The sequence below is a fragment of the Crocodylus porosus genome, unplaced genomic scaffold (assembly GCF_001723895.1).
Source record: "Crocodylus porosus isolate Cpor-Errol unplaced genomic scaffold, CroPor_comp1, whole genome shotgun sequence".
NCBI classification, from domain to species: Eukaryota; Metazoa; Chordata; order Crocodylia; family Crocodylidae; genus Crocodylus; species Crocodylus porosus.
The window spans coordinates 23,438,607-23,454,951 of record NW_017728921.1 but is presented as its reverse complement, the minus strand read 5'-3'; the positions used below and the strand labels follow the sequence as shown (position 1 = coordinate 23,454,951).

Below are 16,345 nucleotides of genomic sequence, written 5' to 3'. Positions count from 1 at the left end.
TCTGGAACAGTCTGCCAGCGGAGGTGGTTCAAGCACCTACATTGAACACCTTCAAGAGTAAATTGGATGCTTATCTTGCTGCGATCCTATGACCCAGCTGACTTCCTGCCCTTCGGGCAGGGGGCTGGACTCTATGATCTCCCGAGGTCCCTTCCAGCCCTAATGTCTATGAAATCTATGAAATCTGTGAAATGCCAAAATATATAGGTACTTAGAATTAATGACTGAGGCACTGTTAGGCTTCCAAATTGCTTGAAAACTATAAATATATCAATATTGTGTTCAACTATATATAGTAGCATTTCATTTTAATTTGTGGAAAAATGAGGATTTGGAGAATTTTCAGGGTTTTCTCCACCCCCAAATCAGAGAATTTGTGATTTTTAAAACAGAGAAAACCAGGATCCTTGCTTATTACTATATAGTTTTATAGAATCAGTCATTCTAAGATTTTAATTCTAAACCATAATTATGCATACAGGCTTTCCCTCCCCCACTGGCTATCAGAATCAGGTCTACTTCAGTTCACATTGCCTGTATGCATGCATATCCGTTATGCAGCTAGATTGCTACTTTATTGTAGTAAAGCAAGTAAAGCACAAAGTACCAATATCACAGAGTTATTTAACATGACTCCATATGACCTTTTGATTTTCCTCACTTTATTTGGCTGCAACTTATTAGAATCATCAGTTATTACAATTACGAGAGCTCTGCTAAGTACAGTTCTACTAAGTGATGAACACTGACACACTGATATAACCAAGCAGCTACGTAGGCATACAAAAATCAACTGAAATGTCAAAATAGTGGGTCTGATCCTGCAGTGATTAGACAAAACTCACAGTGATGTCAAAGACTGTTTGCTATTGCATACGTTCAGCTATATATGTAAAGGCAACGTGAATATTATTGAGAATTCTAAGGGTCATGCCTCAAATACTGGCAAAAATTCACAAGTTCCAAAGAACTTTTATCATTAAACAAAGTCACTTGCCAACTACTAAAGTAGTTGCTCTAGGGAAAAAAAGCAGGATTTAAAAAGATGAGGTACTATCTATTAAGAGTAGCGGTGCACTGATACAGATTTTTGTGGCCGATACCAATAGCCGATTTTTAAGGAGGCAAATTGGCTAATACCAATCCGATTTCCAATACCCAGCCTGGCAGCATGGAGAGCTACCTTCAGCTGGTAAGTCTGGTGTGGTGAAAGGGAAAGGGGGAGGGAAGTGCAGAGGGGGGCAGATCAAGACGGCCACAGTGAGGGAGGTTGCGGGCCAAGCACTGCCCAGCCAGGGTACCACCCATCCAGGGGGGGTGGCTCCCGCCACTTGACCAGGAGCAGGGGCATGTGCCGCCAGATCTGTGTGGGGCAGGGCCTGCAGCCACAAGTTCACCACAGACCCTTCCCAGCACAGCCCTGCCCCGCCAGGAAGAGCTTGGTGCAGCTCTAGCCTACCCCACGCAGATCTGGTGGGTACATGCGCCCCCTCCCAGCCCCAGTGGAAGCTGCCAGATGAGCCACTGGACCAGCAGCTGACCAAGCAGCGCACTGGATGAGCAGCACACAGCTGCTTCCACCTCTGGATGAGCTGCAGCTCCATGCCGTGCCCATCCCACCCTGGCTGAGCTGCCCTTGCCCCAGCCCTACACCCTCTCTCAGCACAGGTGCCTTGATCTTCCCCCCTCCCAGCCCCTTCCACCACACCAGATTTACCAGCTGGAGGCAGCTTTCCATGCCGATGGGCTGTGCTCCTCGCCACCTGTACTGCACTTTAACTGTGTGTATGCATGGGCCATTTATCAGTGAAATTATCAGCCTGATATGGCCAACTTCTGATACATTAAGTTTTCTTTGTATCAGTACCCAATGCTCAGTGCATCCCTAATTAAGTTTCTAGAAGTAAATATGCCAAGGAGGTGATATCAAGATGTCAAGACTGTAAGCTCTTTGGGAAGGAAAAATGTGTAACTCTGAAATTTTACAGTGCACTGTGTAAGTGAATGTGCAGGCCAGTTTATTTTCACCATGTTTGAAAGTCTATTTAAAATTTCCAGCGGCTCTGTGCCACTGATGTGTCAACACTGCCTGTGCTGAACTCTGCTGCCAGTTAGACTTGTTGTAATAAACCAAGCAAGTCTCAACACCATGCATTTCTGTAAGTGCAGTACAGGCATATCTTTACTTCTCCTACTCAAAGTCACTGTTAATTATTTCTGGTTTTGAGCTCATCACCTCTAAATAACTCAGACTAGAACTTAAATGTTGAAGTAGTTGTAGAAATTATCAACAAGTTACCTGATCCAAGACTTCTTTGGGATTTTCAGCTTCCTTCTTAAGTTTGATAAGTAAGCCTTTAGGTGGAATCAAGATCTGAAATACATTTTTCAGGAGATCACCAGTGACTGTCATACATAATAGTTTATAATTAAGTGACTTGTCCTTAGCACAAGTTATCCTGTTACTACAGTGGCAAAAATATTTCTTATTAATGGATTATCTTAAGCTAAATTCCATTTCTCTTCTTACTTCCCTGATTTTAACTATTACCAATACTTGGGCATGAGACGCTGGCTCACTCCCATTTCATCCTCTTCCTTACTTTTATCTTTATCACAGTAGTGCTTGATGCTCCCAACTCAGGGTTATACTAGACAGTACACATTTTTCCAAAAGAGTCCCAAAACACATATTCATGCCCTCTACCCAAAAAAGGGTATTTAAAAAGTGGTCATCTGTTTTATGTCTTTTTAGTCTGGCTATTATTTCCTATAGCTCAGTCCTTGAAATCACTTTTGCAGCCAAATCATTCAGTGTGGCACATGAGACACTACCCCAAGGGAGAAGTCCTCAACATACCTTGGTGTACTGTTCAACCAGTTTAGTGAAATAGTTAAAAAGACTATGCTGTGGTCGCAGGAAGTCAAACTGATAGTTCCTCTGTTCTTTCTGCATCAGCTGAGTTAAGAACTGTCGGCCATTCCGAGCTACAAACTGTGCAGTCAACTTCACCACATCCAAGTCAAAGGCAGAAATGGAGGGAGGATCAGCAATGAACTCAAATTCTGGAGGTGGCTCCTTTGGGACAACCGTTTCCTGGATCACCTGAGCTTGCACCTACAGAAGAGAAAAATGACAGCTCAATAATCAAGCTGGAAAAAAAAAAACCTATTACTGAGTCCTCCTTAGTAATGCTTGGGAAAGCTGATTCCCCTATGGTTTTTTTATTAATGGAAAAAGTTTTGAAAAATACCCATAGGGCCATAACTGCAAGGAAGGCAAAGGTAACACTGCATAATATGGCTCACTGTAGGACAGGTCTACTGAAGTGGATAAAAAGTTACTCGGGCAACAAAGAAAGTTGGGAACAGAGGTGAGAATTAGCTATACTCTCCTAATATGGACACTACTACAGAAAATTTGATCACTTACTAACTGAAGAAGGCAAGTTCAGCTTGTGGCCACTTCCCATTTAATTTATGCCTGACCTAGCTTAAGATTAATCAGCAGCCTTCTGTACTCCATACTGTGAGATTAGTCAATATAACAGGAGAAGAGACTCTTGGAATAACTCCCTTGGAACATACATACATGCAACAAGCCCCACTACACTCCTTGCAGAGTTCAGACAAGGAGGCTGAAAGAGACTATATCAGAACAGAGGAACCAATTCCCTATAAGCCAACCTTTGAAAAACAGCAAAAATGAACAGTTTACCTTCTGAGGAAGCTGTTGCTGGGTACTTTGCTGCTGTTGCATGACCTTGGGAACAGCAGCTGAGGGCTCCTGTGCCTTCCCCTCCTTGAACTCACTAACTTTGTGCCGGTAGTATGCATGGTAGGGATCATTAGGATTCAAGAAATTAAACTTTGGGTTGTTTATTTCATTCTGGCGAATTCGAGCTTCAAACTCTGGACCATTTCTAGAAGTGGAGAAAAAGATTAATTTAGCAAAGAAGGGATTCAACTGTTAACTCATCAGTTATTAAAAGCTATGTCTATGCACAAAGTTCCCCTCAGAATAGAACACTTATTTGCCTAGGAACATAGTGTGATTTCTGAAAAAAATGCAAATAAATCATAATCAATACAGCAGTCAACCGCTGACCCACACAATTTTTACATGCAGGCATTTGGACCACCTGTTTTAATTTCAGCACCATATTGACAATATATTTTATGATGGTTAAAATCCTACATCCCTAATTGTTTGCATTACTCAAATTTGGCTCTATGCCACAGAGTTATATACTGCTTACTGGCTAAGACGAAAGTTTATGGATTAATGATTGACCATGCAGGTATTGCTACATCATAAGGTGCATGCACAAGCACTAAAGAGGAAAGTGTTCAGAGCACAGCAGTTGTATACCATATTTAACCAAATGCAAGATGACTTTGAATTTAAGATGACCACCCCCGGTAATTACATATACAGAAAATTTAAAAAGATTGTATCACTGGAAATGATAACATCTAACATATTAAAGGGTCATCTTAAATTTGTCTCCCCTCCACTGCTACAGTAGGTAAAGTGCCAGCAGGGGGCCAGGCATCCTCCTTGTCTTCTCCCTATCATCCCTCCCTACTTGCTTCCCCAGCAGCCTACCTACATCCCCCACACCCTATGGTATCTGAAACCCCTGAGACCTGCCTCTCAACAGCCCCTGCCCCACCCCATCCTTACTGTCAAACACAGCTCTAGCTCCATTCCCTCCTAGGAGGGAAGGGGTAGAGGCTGCAGTGGCAGGTGAAGATAGGGGGGAGGGGAGCATGCGGCAGCTGTGGCTCTGACCCTGGCTCCCATCTGGGCTTGGGGCTGGAGTCAAAGCTGCATCTGCTGCCTGCCCCTCCATAATCAAATCTAAAATATAGGACCCCCCCATCCCCATGCTGAATGGGGGGGGGACACACAAAGCCTCCTCTTGGATTTGCAAAAATTCTTCTTCCCTGTTTACATCAAAATATCACAACCTAAACAATTCTCAAGTGTGACATTTATACACTCCACAGCATACCCAATCATGCTTAGAGGTAAATTACAACTGAATACTGCAGCAAGAGTATTTTCAAGTATCTTTAGATCACATTTTAACTTTTTAAACTTGATATTCAACACCACCCCCAAAATACTGAATGTCTGCTTCTAGACTTACTGCATACAGACTGAATCAGTACAAGGCCGCATACTCACACTCCAACAATAAAAAGGTGAGAACAGTAAAAATCTTTGTTATCTGGCATTTAAGTAATCAGAAATTCTATTAACTGTAATTTCTGGTCAGCCAGCTAGATGCGAGGTGGGGGGAGGCGGAGTCCATACACAGCAGCTGCCGCCACTCCCTTGTGCAGTTTCTGCTTTCCCCAACATTATCTGAAAAATCCTGCTGGGTTTATTTCAGATAACCAGAATTTTTAAATAACCAGCAATCACCTCACCCCAGGGATGCCAGATAACAAAGATTTTACTATAGTTTGGTTCTTGACATTTTATAACTTACTATTCGGTTTTGATTATCACTATACTTTCATTTAACTTAAAATTTCATGGGGTAAAAATACATCACATTTGGATTGGTTCCAGATCAAAACCTGGGAGTGGCATAGCCCTGGACACATGTAGTTTTTGTCCTTGGACTAATTCAACTAGCCCCTATTATCCAAGAGAAAAAATGTTATATTGGATACTTCACAGAAACCTGAAGTGGGACAATAGGCTTTTATGCCAGTAGGACCCTAGGATAAAAGGGTTATCCAACATCTGCTTTTATGCACCAAATCACTAGTTTCTCTTTTTTGTTCTCTTGGCAGGTACTCCATTTTTCTTACTTTCAGATTATATCTTTTGACAGTTAAGTAGAACCTTGCTTTTTTCCCCTACCACCAGCCTTCTAGCAAAGATCAGTAAGTAGCTTTTTCACCTGAACTGGAAATTTAATTATTATTTTACAAGACTGCTCCAATTATCCCCATCCACCTGATGATGATGATGAACATGAAGACCGTCTCCAGTTTGTAGGTCTATGTAGGCATCATCACTTCTAAGGGTGTGATAATCCCAAGAAACAGTCTAATGTAGTAGCATTTACCTGGCTACGAAGCTGGCAGTCTTATCAACAATATTCCTGACCTCCGGCGGAGGGTAAATAATTCCCACAACAGGTTTGGCTGGTGCTGCTTCTTCTTTTGGCTCCTCTTCTGGCTGTAAGAACAAAACAGGAGGGTGTTTGGTTTTTGTTTTGTTTTTTTTGGTTTTCTGTTTTTGGTTTGTGGTTTTTTTTTTTTTTTTTACAGTGTTACTATGCTGCCTGCTCTTTTAACCAAAGAAGTTTTGTCACACCGTGCATCATGTTCACGTGAAGATGGGAGAAGGAAGCTTATACTTTGCTATTGAACCTGCAATTAGCCTACATCAGTCACATACCAGATCAGCACCAATAAGAGGAAAATTAACATTACTGGCAATCAGCTTTTTTTGGGCTGGTGTTGCTGATGTCACTAATAAATGCTGCGTCCATGTGTGCAGCCACAGCACGCACATGGCCAGGAACGCAGCCTGGAAAGCACCGTCCAGCTGGTAAGTCGGGGGGGGGTAAAAGTGGTGGAAGGCGGGGCAGACCAACGTCCCCACAGTGAGGGAGGGATTGGGGCACGGGAAGGCTCTGCCCAGCCAGGATGGTACAATGCAAACCCTGGGGCCGGAAACAGGAAGAAGCTATGGGCAGCTTGTCTGGCAGGCGAAGGGACAGGGCATGAGGGGATGTGCAGCTCCCTGCCACTGCACACACCCCAGGGGAGGCATGGGGAGCATGTGCCCCCCAAACGTGTGTGGCACAGGTGGGCTGCCTGCTGTTGGCTTGGGGCCAGGGACTGTGTCAGCCTCTTTCCAGGGGGAGCAGGGGGAGGCTGGGCTAGGGCTGTGTTCAGGGTGGACGGTGCTGGGAAGGGGTGGCTATAAGCCCACCCCATAGCCACAATGACTCAACAATCATCACCCCTCCCCATAGACTATTGCTTGAATACTCCAAAACCAGCATTTCCTTTTTGGACACCATGATCAATATCCAAGATGGTAAAATTCAAATCACCATGTATAAGAAACCCACAGACCAACATACATATCTACACAGAACAAGCAATCACCCTAAACACACCAAGAAAGCTACAATATACAGCCAAGCTCTTCAATACCACTGAATTTCAAGTGAGAAAAATACCTGTGACCACTACCTCCCAAATCTCAAAAGGTCCATCAACCAACAAGGACATTCCTCCAGAGAGATGGATTGAACTTTTGAAAAATATCCAGATACCACGTGATGGTTTGCTGCAGTACAAAAAGAAAATCCACACAAACCTCACACCATTACCTGGCATACAACCCTTCCCTGGAACTTGCATGGAAAATCCTAACACAACTGCAACCTATTCTAGAAGACCCCTCTCTGAAACAGATCTTTCCAGACCCACCCATCCTAGCATTGAAACAAGCACCAAACCTTGCTAACCTCATCACCAGAAGCAAACTCCCTGCAGCTCAAACCACACTGAATGGATCCAGACCATGCCACAACAAGAAATGCAAAACCTGCCAACATATCTTCTCCACCCCCACAATAACTACACCCCACAACAAAACCATCACCATTCCTAGATCTTATATCTGCACTTCCAGAAATGTTATGCATCTCATCCAAGTGCACCAGATGCCCTGATGGAAAATATGTAAGAGAAACCAAACTGTGTACCAGAATTAACTGAAAATCTATCAAAGACAAGAATACCCAACTACTTGTGGGGGCACACTTCTCACAGGAAGAATCACTCCCTCTCCCATCTCTCAGTTCTAATCCTCAAAGGGAACTTACAAAACACCTTCCATAGATGAGCCTGTGAACTTTGCTTCATAAATCTACTGGATACAAAAAATCATGGACTCAATATACACTGGATTTATGACACATTACAACCTGCCTGACATCTGATTCACCAGGTACTTTGCTTGACCTTACCTCTTATATTCTTCTTTTCCCACACTTTTTCTCCCCTCCCCTTCTTTTCTGCCTGTTGTCTCCCTGATTTCCTACTATTTCCTTCTTCATTGAGAGCCTCTTTCTTACCTTGTATTATTCTCTGTAATATTTCCCTTTGGCCTTTTCTTCCCTGCTTTCTTCCCATCCCTCCCCTGCTTTACCTGTTGTTTCTCCTTTCTACCTATTTACATTTTTGCTACACCCTCTCACACTTTTGAGTTACTCTCATTCCTGTTTTCCTGATCTCCAACTATTGTCTCTCTGACAGCCTCTTTTTCACCTTGTAGTCTATATCACTTTAATGTCCCCCTTTAGCCTTCTTCCCTTGCTCTCTTCCCCCCCTTTCTAATTTCTACCTATTTACATTCTCACTGACATCCTGCCACACTTTTAGCTTCTCTCATTTCTTCAGGTCTCTACACCTGAAGAAGGGTGACTGTGCCTGAAAGCTTGCTAAGAACTTTGCTCCAGCTACTCAGTTGGTCTAATAAAAGAGATCTCATCTACTCAAGGAACCTTGCCTGCCTATGTCCTTAGACTGACACGGCTATCACCAGCATCCCTAGTTAATATGCAATTATTCGTCATGACCCATCTCACACAGGCATCGCGCCCCGTTTCTGTGAGCAGCTACACTTCAGTGGCTTGGGATCTCCACGTGTACCATGCAGCTTCGAGGCAACAACTCTGTGCTCTGCACTGGAACAGACGTCTAGTGAACTGATCATAGTCAGAATTTGACAGAATCAAAACTAGAACACAAATCTTATTAATCCCACGGCTGTTGCTAAAAGCCTGGCCCCAGCAAAAATGCGTTAAAAAAACCCCTATAAACAGGCGTGGGAGAGGGCTGGAGGCAGGGACGAGGGGGCTCAGCCCGGGATGTAAGAGCTCTCAGGGCTCAGGCCTCTTGCGAGCCAGCGATGCCCCCTTCGGCGAAACGTTCCCCTTCCTCTACTCCCGCTGCATGCTGGGAGCGCCCCCGAGTGCCGCGGACTCCCTGGGGAGGCCCAGGCCCCGCCTCGCGCCGGTACCTGTTTGCCCTCTGGGGGCGTGGGCTGCGCCGGCGGAAGGGCCTGCACGGGTCCGGCCGGCATGGTGCCGCCTTAGGGCCCCACCGGGCCTTGCCTGGTCCCGAGAAGCGCGGACACAACTCCGCACACCCAAGCCCGCACCACCGCGCACAAGATGGCGGCAGCCCCGAAGGATGCGCACGCAGCCCAACCAGCGCAGGAAATGCGCACGCAGTCCAGTAGAACGTTCCGCAGGGGAGGGGGGCGACGTTCCGGGGAGACAAGGGGGAGGGATTTGGAGCGTTCCATTGCGGGAGCGGCTTCAGGGCCCTCCGAGCCTCCCCTCGGGAAAATGGTCCCGCCCGGGGCGGGGCCGCGCGGTTGCGGGGGTAACGAGTGACGCGGGGTGCCCCAGGCCCGATGGCGCAGCCGGCGGGTGGGCGCACGTGTGTGGAGAGCCTGCGGCGGGACGTGACTGACCTGCAGGGCGCCATCGCCGACGTGTGCGGCCGGGCTGGGCCCGCGCGCTGCCGCTCCTGGAAGTTCCCCGACCGGCTGTCCTGCGAGCTGGACGTGGTGGCGCTGCTGCAGCGCTACGACTACGTGGAGGGCGACGCCGAGCTCACGCGCCGCTCCCACGTGGCGCTTCTGGAGCTGGTGATCGACAGGTGGGAGGACGGGGGCTCCTGCCCGGCTCAGTACAGCGGCCCGAGCCCCGGCGCCCCCCGCCCGGCAGCCGCGGCTTTGTGGCGGGCACTGCGGGGGGCCCTAGTTAAGCTATAGCCTCGCAGCTCCGGGCGGCCCGAAGCATCGGGTGCCGGCACAAGCCGGTCCCGGGCAGCGTTGCTGGTGAGAGGCTGCAGCTCCTCCGACATGTTGCCTGTGTCCCGGTAACGCGGTTGCCAAGCACCGTCCGTGCCGGGCCCAGCCTCGGCTACAACTTGTACCCAGCGTTTCTGCTCCGAGAGCAAAGCTGTGAAAAAAGCATCGAAGCCACCCCCCGGCGTCTTCTTTAAGAAGCGCTAAGACCTTGGGGCTTTGAAGTGGGACTCTGCTGCAGGGAGGCGCCTGTTTTCCCTGAGAGACCTTGCCCAGATGTGGCCAAGTGCCCAGGTTTGGAAAGATTCTGGGCCCCGGACAGGCATGCCACTTGTAGTGCCATAAATGGCCTCTTAGGGCTGTAAGGTTGTAAAGCCCTAGGAAGTGTCCTCTCTGTTCTGGGCTGGTGAGGCCACATCTGGAGTACTGTGTCCAGTTTTGGCCCCCCAGTACAGAAAGGATGTGGACGAGTTGGAGAGTCCAGCCTAGAGCAATGAAAATGATTTGGGGGGTTGGGGCACATAATTTATGAGGAGAGGCTGAGGGGACTGGGCTTATTTAGTTGCTCCTTTTTCTGTCATCTGTCACCACTGAGAACAGTCCAGCTCCATCCTCTTTCAGACCTCCCTTCAGGTAGTTGAAGGCTGCTATTGAATCCCCCCTCAGTCTTCTCTTCTGCAGAGTAAATAACCCCAGTTCCCTTAGTCTCTTTGTGCAGTTTTCCAGCTGTGTAAATGGCCTTTTAGGCACTTACGCACAGTTTGCAATTCTCTTTTCTGCAGTGTGGACATGCAAGTGTGTGTGACTAAGCTGAGCATGCTCACTAGGCGACAGATGAGGTGGGAGGTTTATGACTGTATGCCTGTACCTGAGCATTAGCTTCAGGAAAAAATCAGGAAGCAGCAAGACCCTCCTATGGTTTAGTCCTAATAGTTTACTGGTTGAGGGAAATTGTCTAGCAAGTGGTAATTGTATATAAGTGCTTAAAAGGCCACTGACATGCTGGAGAGCTGCTATTCAGGCACACAAAGTAAAGCAGAATCTCATCTTTATCCCCATTTGACAGTAAAAGCCCTGAAAAGTTCAGTCTTACTGAGCCTGCCCTGGTTTACCTCAGCTTCTTGTGCTGACCAGATTGTGCATTTGCCATTTCCACAGAGCAACTGAGCATGCACCTTCCTCTCAGTTACCAGATTACATGCCTCATTCAGTACCCAGGATAGACCTATCCTGTAGGAGAATCAGGGTTGTGTAGTAAAGAAGATTGTTGTCTGTAGGACTCCTGCCTCGTGCTGTGTAGTGATTAGTGACTGAGGCAGAGAAACTCATTTATGGAAAGGATCAGGTACTTCAGTAAGGAGCACCCAGGAGAAAAGTAACCATTTGGTCTTTAGAACAGTGTTTGGGTACTGTTCAGTAGATAAGGCTTGAGACCACACACTGAATTATGAGGAGAAAACAGAAAGCATACTGTTTAGTGAAGCACCAGTCAGCCTGTGTGCTGAATGAGGCAAGCATCCTTTAATAAAAAATAATATATAGCTGTGTAATTGAGGATGATATAATGCATAGATGCAAGTGAGTTCATTTAAGGTTACATGGGCATCCTTAATTCTGGTATTGCCTGACTTTGTAACCTTAGCATTCTTTTAACACTCACATGTATTTATTGCAAATTGAGAGCACAAATTTAACATGGCTATATAATGGTTTGTATTTCTGTAACTTACATCTGTTCAAAGTAAGTTATAAATTTTAACTAATCATCCCCACCTTTTATGGAATAGACATTGTAATCTTTGCTCTGCAAATTGGGAAGCCAATGCACACATTAACTGACTTACCTAAAGTCTCATAGAGTTTGACAGAACCAAAATTAGAACACAAATCTTATTAATCCCACTGCTGTTTCTAAAAGCCTGGCCCTAGCAGTTTGGCCTTCCCAGAGCCTGTAATAGCTTTAATAAAAGCCCACTTATGAGTCATCCCCACACAGCTGGGAGGCCCAGGTACAGGGCCAAACCAGGGACTACCTCCATGTATCCCATCTCAAAGAAAACACTGCTTTGATTCTGTGCCTTTGGACAGGACCTCAACCCTGATGCATGTTGCTGCCTAGAGTGATTCAGAATTGAGAAGAAGAGTTGCACAAATGTTCCCCTCCACTTGGTTTCCAGTCTCAAAAGGCCCAGGAAGAATGGGCATATGTTGCCCATTGATGCTGTCTCAATCACTTGCTTTGGTGCTTTGCATATGCAAACCTGAACATACCCCACCCCCTAGATTTGCAAGGTTGTAGCAACCTGCAAGGAAAGACCCTTTCTCTGTGTTCAGGTTAATACAGCTCTAAGCTGGATTTCTTTTCTGTCAAAGGCTGCTGTTGCTGCTTCAGAGCTTCACTGGCTATGCAGAAAATCTTGTCAATGAACAAGCCGTGCCTCCTCCTCAGGCAGTGGGACCCTGCATGTCTGTTGGGCTGACTGTGAGGAAGTACTGGAACAGCATGCTGAAACTGGGAGCCCTCTATCAGCAGTCTGTGAGTGAGGTAGGGTCACTCTTACATAGGATATTGCTATACTTAGCCAAACCACTGCTCTCTTAAGTCTGATATGCTGTCTGGTGATAGTTGACACCCTGCTGTTACACAGATGGCTGAAAAAATGTCTGATCAGTAGATCAGCTTGAATAGGGTGGCATTCATGACTGAACCTTCATTGATCAATTAACACTGAGGCACAAGATGAGCTTTACCCTCATCCAATCTTCAGAATTAGCTAAAATGGTATTAGTGTGTGAAAATTAGCCAGTCTTTTTTTTTTTGTAACCAAATACTATATTTAACTTTCCACCCCCTGCATCGGGGAATTCTCCAGGCTGTCTACACAATGCATAATAAGCGTGGTATTTTGTTTCTTTAAAATTTACCTTCCATTACTTTCTTCAGGTGACCCTTTTCCCATGTTGAGGCAATGTTAACAGGAGGCCCTAATTGCTGTCCCTTTTGTAACCTAACATTCTACCTCAGTCAAGGCTTCTTTTTTCAGGAGAAATAGTCCTAGTATTTCCCAGCTCGCTTTAGATGGGACTCCTCACCAGATCTCTTAGTAACTCTGTAGTTCCTCTTTGGGTTCTTTCAGCCCCTGTGATGCTTTACTGAGGTGGGGCCACTAGGACTGATTGATACTTTCCCAATGATGATGCATCAGTGCTCAGTATGAGCATTAGGGTTGTACTTCCTGCCCTTTCTCTAATAGTAGGGGAAAGGAAACTGGTATCTTGGGGGAATCATACGTTTGCACTTTGCTTGGTTCCATTTTTTTAAAGCTGGGTATCATGTTCTTGGCTTCCCGGTCCAGTGTTGGACCTAGCATTATTTACATATGACAGCATATGTCCTCACCTTCATCTTTTCTTTCTCTGCTAGAATAAATCTAACAGAAAAGAGGTCTCTGCACTGAAATCTACACTGCAGAATTTGAAAATTGAGAACAAACATTTGAGAAGCTGTTCACCTGTAATTTCTGAATTGGGCACATCTTTCGATTGTACACAGGCAACTACTTCATGCCTATCACAAAACTTCAGTGTACCAGACTATATCAACGACCTCTCACGGCCAAGATCTGCATATAGCATCACCAGGAATAACCATAGTGTCCATTCTCAGACAATTGAATCATCCTTGGTACCCTGTGATTCTTGTGCCAGTGCCCAGGCCAGCCTCCAGGAGGTCAGCAAAGCCATCATGAGCATCTGTCGTAACCAGAATATCCCTTCATCCCTGTGCAAATTCCAGAAGATGATTGAGGAAACCATGTTTAACAAGACACTTGCTGCTGCAGACATGAGGTACTGGGCATCAGAACAAATGAAGGACCTCTCCCGGATCAATAAACATCTTGGGATGCTGATGCAACTTATAAATCCTTTGAAGACAGAACTGGAAGAATCTGAGAAACAGAAGGATGAGTTGAAAAAGCAGGTTGAAGACTTTGCCAGAGTTCTTCAGCAGGAGAAGGAGATCCAGGAACAGCAGAGGCAAGCAGCTAAGCAGTGTTTGGAAAAGAAGAACAAAGAGAACCAGGAGATCATGGCCAAACTTGAGAAGGACAGCGAGAATGCAAAGATAGGTGTGGCGCCATTCCCAGATTATCCTTCCTTACATCAAGAGGCATTTACAGTAGAACAATCAAGGTTCCTGCTGAAATCCTACTTTTACTGATGTTAGTGGGAGTTTTTTCTCTGATGTTAGAGGGACCAGATTTCATCCTTTATGAACAGACAATTGTCTCTCCTTTTTCTGTATATTTCATAATTGAGAGCCCAGACATTGCAGATTGGGTCTCATTTAATGCACTTCTCTGCTTTTGAAAGGGTGACTACTTCAGGCTCTGGCCTAGTCAGCACTGCAGAGTTTTGCTTTGCTTTGACAGGACAATCAAAGGATGGTGATTTGCTGTGGTAGTATAAGAGTGATGTTGCTGTGATGGCCCAGAAATTATGCAAGAGGCAAGGATTTCTTACGGTGCTATCTTTTATTGTGCCAACTATATAGTTGGTCCAATAAAAGACAGCACCATAAATCCTTGCCTCTCTCAGATTTACTGGGATATTTTCCCTGCCCCCTCCCTTTGAATTTGAGATTTACTTGATAAATGTCTTGGTATTGTTTGATTGGTTGTTTATGGCCTCTTTGTCTTGTGCAGCTAGCTACTCTAGGGGATTTGGAAGATTCTTAAGCAGTTGGTTCTTGTTGATTTAGGTACTGCCTTGCTGGAGGAATGGATTTCTTCCTTGAAAGAGGAGTTGGCATCACAGCAAGCTACTGTGAAAGAGCTGGGTAAGTTTCCCAGTCCTATCAGAAAAGCTTACTCTCCCTCCCATCCCTCGTCCCTCAGTACATAGAACATGGAGGTGGAAGGAGCCCCTTTCTAACAGCTATATTGCACATCATACTTTCTTTTCTTCCTCAATAATGGGCAAAAGATGTTCTGTGTTCCCAGAGCTGATCAAAATGTCCCTGCTAGAGGAGATGAGGACTAAAATGGTAGACAAGAGCCAGATGCTGAAGCTGCAAGAACAAGTGCAGGTCGTTACCAGCCAGCTGGAAAGCACAAGCCAGGAGCTCAGCAAGGTCACCATCCAGTTGGACAAGGAGAAGGCCAAAGTGAAAAGCATGCTGAGGCATGAGGAGGTACAGCCATGGCAAGACCAGGACCTACTGCTCTCTACTGTACCTTAAGTAATCCCCATCTATTTTCCACCAGTCCATCCCATGCTGGACATAATCCATGCTCCTCTGTCTATTCCTTTTATATTATGTCTCCCCTTCCTTCCTTCCCTCTGCTGCTGTACTTTGGGCAGGACGGTGCTAGGTAGCATAAGAGCCCCCAGTCTGTTTCAGTCTAGATCAGTGGACCTGAATCTATGGCCTGCAGGATGGATCCAGCCCCCAAAGTGACCATATGTGGCCTGCAGCATGGGTAATCAACAGTAAGCGGCTCAGCTTGGCCTGGCCCAGCCCCTTCCTCTGCCTTGTGCTGTTTCATGGATCCCCTTTGCAGCCCTCCCTATTCCCTCCCTTTCTCCTCTATTATGGCACACACTACTTATTCTCTCTCTCTCTCTCTCTCTCTCTCCCTCTCAACTCCTCTAGGTAGGCACATTTTACTGGAGGTAAGCTTTTTTTCCTCTCTCTCTCTGACATTAGCAACCACTTCCCCCAACTCCCTGCTCCCCCTCCCCAACTGGAGGAGAATGATGGCCTGCAGTGCAGCTGGGTTACAAGCACATAGCCCACCAGTCTAAAAAGATGAGCATCACTGGTTAGCTGCATACATGACTGGGTAGTCTTTGGGCTGAAGTTCCTGCCCCCTCATGGATTTTGCTTGTACCCAGTTGATTTTTTTTTTTTAAAGAGGCAAGGACCATTGTGAATAGATAGGACCTGTACTAGGCTTGTGCGAATAGGGAAGTATTTGATTTGGATTCAGCCAGTTCAGAGGACAGTGATTTGATTCAGCGATTTGGATCGCTGTCCTGAATTGATTTCACCGTATCAGTTTCAGAATATTTGACACTTATTCGGAGAGATTCGGATCGACTGGGGAGAGGCAGGCAAAGCTGGGTGGCTACAGGTTCTTGTGGTTCCTTCAGCTGTGCCTGCTTCTCCCCAGGTGGGGGGAGCTGTGGGAGAAGCCCCAATGGCTGCCCTACCTGGCCCCAGCCTAGTTTCGGCACTTCAAAAAAAAAAAAAGCCCCGCACTTACTGGCTGTACCAGGGGCTCTGGGGCCTCCTGGCAGAGCTTCCCCATATTGCCCCTGCTCCCTGATCTCCCCCTGGCCCCGCCTGGCTCCAACAGGCCGGGAATCAAAAACAAACAACAAACCCTGCACTCACCAGCAGTAGCAGCAGCTGTGGGGGCTCTGGGGCCATGTAGCAGAGCCCCCCCACACAGTAATCTTCCCCCAACCCCAGCC

The 16,345-nt window shown here is 46.2% G+C and overlaps 2 protein-coding genes across 6 annotated transcripts in view; one reads left to right on the top strand and one right to left on the bottom strand.

Moving 5' to 3' along the window:
- SF3A1 (splicing factor 3a subunit 1) overlaps window positions 1-9,238 on the bottom strand; it is a 21,940-nt gene extending 12,702 nt beyond the window's left edge. The window contains exons 1-5 of the mRNA XM_019539273.1: window positions 9,068-9,238; window positions 6,090-6,202; window positions 3,719-3,923; window positions 2,861-3,118; window positions 2,300-2,374 (exon numbers count right to left, since the gene is read on the bottom strand). Coding sequence (XP_019394818.1) covers window positions 2,300-2,374; window positions 2,861-3,118; window positions 3,719-3,923; window positions 6,090-6,202; window positions 9,068-9,130 — 714 coding nt within the window. The 5' untranslated portion in view covers window positions 9,131-9,238. The remainder of the gene's footprint in view (window positions 1-2,299; window positions 2,375-2,860; window positions 3,119-3,718; window positions 3,924-6,089; window positions 6,203-9,067) is intronic.
- Window positions 9,239-9,352: 114 nt separating this feature from the next.
- The window catches only part of CCDC157 (coiled-coil domain containing 157), a 23,573-nt gene continuing 16,580 nt past the window's right edge, over window positions 9,353-16,345 (top strand). The window contains exons 1-6 of one of the 5 annotated variants that reach the window (XM_019539269.1): window positions 9,382-9,714; window positions 12,239-12,410; window positions 13,290-13,995; window positions 14,628-14,705; window positions 14,869-15,059; window positions 15,270-15,727. In XM_019539269.1, coding sequence (XP_019394814.1) covers window positions 9,467-9,714; window positions 12,239-12,410; window positions 13,290-13,995; window positions 14,628-14,705; window positions 14,869-15,059; window positions 15,270-15,326 — 1,452 coding nt within the window. In that variant the 5' untranslated portion in view covers window positions 9,382-9,466 and the 3' untranslated portion in view covers window positions 15,327-15,727. Of the gene's footprint in view, window positions 9,715-12,238; window positions 12,485-13,289; window positions 13,996-14,627; window positions 14,706-14,851; window positions 15,060-15,269; window positions 15,728-16,345 lie in introns of those variants that run through there. The other 4 variants (XM_019539270.1, XM_019539268.1, XM_019539267.1 and 1 more) reach the window with 4 other exon arrangements.